The sequence below is a fragment of the Nanorana parkeri genome, unplaced genomic scaffold (assembly GCF_000935625.1).
Source record: "Nanorana parkeri isolate BGI_ZX_2015 unplaced genomic scaffold, ASM93562v1 scaffold1469, whole genome shotgun sequence".
NCBI lineage: Eukaryota > Metazoa > Chordata > Amphibia > Anura > Dicroglossidae > Nanorana > Nanorana parkeri.
This window is the reverse complement of record NW_017307737.1, coordinates 91977-97264: the sequence shown is the minus strand read 5'-3', so window position 1 is coordinate 97264 and position 5288 is coordinate 91977. Positions and strand designations below refer to the sequence as shown.

At 48.9% G+C, this 5288-nt stretch overlaps 1 protein-coding gene across 1 annotated transcript in view; it reads right to left on the bottom strand.

The window, feature by feature from the left end:
• The window catches only part of TMEM201 (transmembrane protein 201), a 40369-nt gene extending 37805 nt beyond the window's left edge, over window positions 1–2564 (bottom strand). Inside the window, exons 1-2 of the mRNA XM_018570168.1 lie at window positions 2397–2564; window positions 950–1127 (exon numbers count right to left, since the gene is read on the bottom strand). Coding sequence (XP_018425670.1) covers window positions 950–1127; window positions 2397–2564 — 346 coding nt within the window. The remainder of the gene's footprint in view (window positions 1–949; window positions 1128–2396) is intronic.
• Window positions 2565–5288: the final 2724 nt, after the last annotated feature.

Below are 5288 nucleotides of genomic sequence, written 5' to 3'. Positions count from 1 at the left end.
GCCTTGCCCCCCCCCCCCCCCCCCGCCGTCTCCTCGACGAAGTGGGAGAATGTATGAATGTAGAATACTAATCTCCGCATCGTGCTGTGGTGTCATGATTGTCTGCAGGTTTCCATACCGAGGACATCAGCCCACGCAACGCGCCTCTTACGTGAATGGATTGGAGGCCATTAGCAGGCTCTCACTCCTGCTAGACGCGGAGGGAACACCTCACCGGCGACATTGTTATATATAAAAAGCTGATTACTCTGTACCGGGAACATTATCAGCGTGATGACCTGGAATTATGTTTGATGTGTTAGCAACGCATGGCACAGCATCCAATCAGAAGCCGGCTGTTGACAATCTGCGTCTTCTATGCACCTGAACGTGGATGCGATTGGTCGCCGCATGGCAAGTGTTAAATTCTCCTTTTTGCCTAGGGCAGGGGTGGGCAACCTCGGCACTTCAACTGTAGTGGGACTACAAGTCCCATGAGGCATTGAATGACTGACAGCCACAGGCATGACTCCCAGAGGCATGTTGGGATTTGTAGCTTCACCACAGCTGAGGGCCAGGGTTGCCTACCCCTGTTCTAGAGGCCTCTGCCCCTGGCAGCCATGCCTGTGGATGTCAGAGTCTTGCAATGCCTCATAGGACTTGTAGTTCCACAACAGCTGAAGGGCCAAGGCTACCTATCCCTGGTCTACAGTAGAGGCCTCTGCCCCTGGGAGCCATGTCTGTGGATGTCAGAGTCTTGCAATGCCTCATGAGACTTGTAGTTCCACAACAGCTGAAGGGCCAAGGTTGCCAACCCCTTGTCTAGAGGCCTCTGCCTCTGGGAGTCATGTCTGTGGATGTCAGAGTCTTGCAGTGCTTCATGGGATTTGTAGTTCCACAACAGCTGAAGAGCCGAGGTTGCCAAACCCCGGCCTAGGGTATCATCAAAAAGCAATTCTGCCTAACTTACCCCTCACACCAGCCGCTGCTCTCCTCTTCCCTCCGATGCTCCGGGTTGTGGGCGGGCCCTTGACATCCACACTTACAATGCAAGTCTGCTGGTCCTGCGTTGTATGTGATGACATCAGAGTGCGACCAACAGAGGGAGAAGAGGCTTTGGGGGAGCGGTCACACGGAGAGGAGGAAGTCTGCAGAAGAGAGGGACAAGGTAAGTGAATAAGTGGTAAAATAAACCTATGTGCATCCACTGTGGGGGAATTAATATCCAAAGCTCACAGTAGAAGCAGTGAAGTGCGTTCTCAGCACTTTGCTCTCTCCCCTCTTCCTCTACACCTGCTCTCTGTTTACATTAGAGATGGGGGGGGGCTGCCAATTCACTGCTGGGAGGCGGAGCTGAGTATAGAGAGAAAGTTAAAGGGACAAGCTTCTACTGCATTACAGGATGAATTACTTCATAGTGCCTACAGCTACAGAGGTTATTTTAGGACCCAGTCACACCTGATTGATCTCTTTGTAATGCATCCAGCACATGCTGCATTGTTTTCGAAAGGGCCCCAGTGCAGGAGAATGCTTCGTAGCATTGGTGAGCTACGGTGTGATTCACTGTGACTGGCCTCCACCCCACCCTCCCTGCACACCTGAAACGCAGGGTAAAGCACAAAGAATACCGCTGGTCCATTTCTAGGTCCATTGTGCTATGTTTAATAGCCCATCCAAATGAATTGCTGCAAAACACATCGTCCCGAGCGCAGTAAACGCACCACAACAGACCTGAGTGGCGTGAACGTGCCGGCTTGGTAAGTACAGGTAACAGTGGATCCCCTCAGCCCAGTCACAGTTCTATATTAAAGGAGAACTATGAGGGGAGTGCTTGTCACTCACCTCATAGTTCTAGTCGACCTGACAATGAGACTGTCACAGGTATTTTCAAAGCTTAACTGAACAAACTGAAGATAGAGGCTGATTGGTTGCCGTGGGCAACTGCTCCAGATTCCGCCTGCTCCAGTTTTGATAAATTCCCCCCATTGAATGCCGAGGAGGATTTACAAGTCGGCTCTGCTGAGTGAAATACATGCGCTGCCATTCCTGAACATGCCGGTTGCCTTTAGTGGCTTCAGTACTTTTTGCATCATTAGGTCCCCATTCACAATACACCATGCAGGAGCGTGCGTTCATGCACGTATTTTGCCACATGTTGCCCAATAATTTCAGTGGGTGCTGCATACGTGACAAACGTAGGCAGCGTAGCTCATGCAGCATTTTCCCATGCGTTTGATGTGCGTCCATGCATACGGGGGAAAAAAACACATTTTACTGGCTGCGTTGCAGTGGCAATAACAAGTAATGGCAATGTAAGTGCAACGCACGTTTTGTACGTGTTGCGTGAACACACATCATAAGCATGCTTTGGTGCGTATTCACACCACGCAAAGGTATGAATGGGGACTCATACAGACAGGGGTGTCACGAGGCCTCCGTGTCGTCATGGCGCAAGCTTGAAACCTACCGGCTGCCATCTTGGTGATGGACGCCGGCAGAGAGAGGCGGGGGCGTTCACCCCGGCAGGATGAGGTATGCCGCCGGGTCCTCTCCTCTCTCCCGACACTGTGGGGGTCTCGGTCCATGACCGAATACCCGACTTTTTAGAGGGGGTGACACCACAATGACTGTCATGCTTGTTCCAGGTGAGTGAAGCGGCAATGGTGACATTTGTTCGGTGATCCCCTCCAGTGTTCTCTACAATTGTTACATTGTATCTCTAATATGTATTTATTTCCGAAGATCCTCAGCGCCATCTAGTGGCCATTGTCTGATATTTTACCCGATTCATACTATCATCTATAGCAGTGGTTCTCAACCTGTGTAACCCCGGGACCCACATGTTTCATTAAGGCGTGATCTTCCCCAGCTTCTGCACTGACAGAGGACAATATGACAGGGGACACTGATGGACATTATGTATTCTGAGCCCAGTCTGTGTAATAACATTGATTGTGTATTTAATGAACATACATTATGACAGGGGACAGTGATGGATATACATGATGGATATTATGTGGGCTTGGAATACATAATATCCATCAGTGTCCCCTGTCCTGCCACAGTGCACATCTCCCTATCTGCCTGCCTGCCTACCTTTCTCTGATTCCAGTCAGACTGAACTATCTGGACTGGAGAGTACAGTAGATACAGCGGCGGATTGATATCTACTGTACTCTCCAGTGCAGGCCGGGCCGGAACTATAACTTAATTGTCGGGAGCCGCGGCTCCTGATATTAATGCGCCCGCCCGAAAGTGAGGAAATAGTCCCCTCTCTCCCCGGGCCATACCACTTTATCTGAGAGCCCGGGGGAGGCCGGGAGAGAGGGGACAGTTTGACATTATGAGGTTCCCACAGGCTGAACCACAAATTCCCCCTCTAGTTCTCTCTAATGCATATGGGCCGGTCTATGCAGACATGACGCCGCGACCCACTGCAGAGGGTGTCACGACCCACGAGTTGAGAACCGATGATCTATAGCAGTGATGGCAAACCTTTTTGAGCCCGGGTGCCCAAACTGAATCACTAAACCAGCTTATGTGCCTCAAAGTGCCAATCCTGCAATTGGACCCGAATGAATACTGATGATTTATTTCAGAAAACACTTCATACGATTATCTGAACTAATTATGTGCTTCAATCTTAGAAGAAAAATACAATACAAGAGGTTTTATCTATGCTACAGAGTGACATGTACCTTTTGTACTGTGTACACATAATTCTATGCAGTAGGGATGCACCGATACCGGTACTAGTATCGCCTACTATGCATCGGTGCCGAGTAACCGCCCAAATGCTCTGAAACCTTCCCCGATACCGGAACTTCCGATCAGATGGAGATTTCCTCTGATCAAGAGTGCCACGAGGGAACATGGAGCCAGTTTCTTGGCCAATCAGGAAGCCGGGCGGCGGGTCATTACTGGCCGCCTCGCTTCTCGATTGGCTGGGAAGCCGCCTCCATGCTGTTTGGCTGGCTTGATGCTGATTGGCCAGGAAGCAGTCTTCCCTCTGACCGAAAGTATCAGGGAAGGCATCGGAGCATGTGGGAGAGTACGAGTACTCGCCCAAATCCTCGGTATCGGCACCAATACTAGTATCGTATTATCCCTAATAACGGTACATTTGTTTGCCCGGAGCGCTTCTTTAACAAATAAAAGCGTCAATCTGATGGTTCGCTGTAACATTTCCCATTTCTCTCCTTTACCACAGCAGTGTTGCATTCTGGGAACACCCCTCGTGTATTCGTAGAAGATCCTTTCACTGTATTGATCAGACACTCCTTCACTGTACAGCAAAATGACCCCATGGTGTGCAATCTCATTTAAAGTGTATTTACACCCAGGGCCGGATTTACTCTCCCTGCCGCCCCAAGGCTAGGTTCCGCAATGCACCCTCCCCCCCCAAACGGATGGCAGGGTTAGTTTTATTTATTTTTTTACTTTATCACTTTTTTATTTTACATTTTTAGCTTATCGTTTATTTTTTGGATCTTATTATTTTTTATAATTATTTTCTTATTGTTTCATATTTTTTTTCTTATTATTTTTTACTTTTTAAAATCACCTTTTTATTTTATTTCTTTTTTATTGAGAAAAAAAATTAATGATTAAATTATGATTATTATTTTAATGATTTATTTTTTTTTAAAAAATTTCACTTAACTTTATTGCTATCACACAGGAGCTAACAAGCCCCTGTGTGATAGCCTTTGGAGGTGACAGGTTCTCTTTATTGACCCCGTCACCTCCAATACGGGAGTTCCAGCACAGCACTGTGCTGGAACTCCTGTGACAGCTGAGATGGGAAGAGCACAGCTCTCCCCTCTCACTGTGTACACAGAGCAGCATGGCCAGTGAGGAGAGACTCGGCGCCCGGGGGGAGGGCGGAACCAGAGGGGAGAGGTAGGTGCGGGGGGAGATGTGTCGACGGACAGACTGCACACATTTGTTTGTGGCAACATCGCCGCAATCACTTGTAAAACGAACAAGCGGCTTTCCCACACTACATTTAGTCCTGCCTTCCCAAAGCAGGACTAAATGTAGAAGGCAACTTACCACCCGGCGCCCAGAACTACATGTTCTGGGCGTCGGGGGATTCCACACCGCTGCCGCCCCTCTGCTCCCTGCCGCCCCGAGCCGTGGCTTTGTGGGGAATCGGGGCCTGTTTACACCTCTACAGCCCAACTTGCGGTAAGACCTTCTGTACATGTGTTACATGTTCCCATCCACATCGCATAAAACTTAAAAAAAAATCATAAAACCTGCTGTTTCCATTTTACTTGCTGACATAGAAGGGGAAAGCTACATAG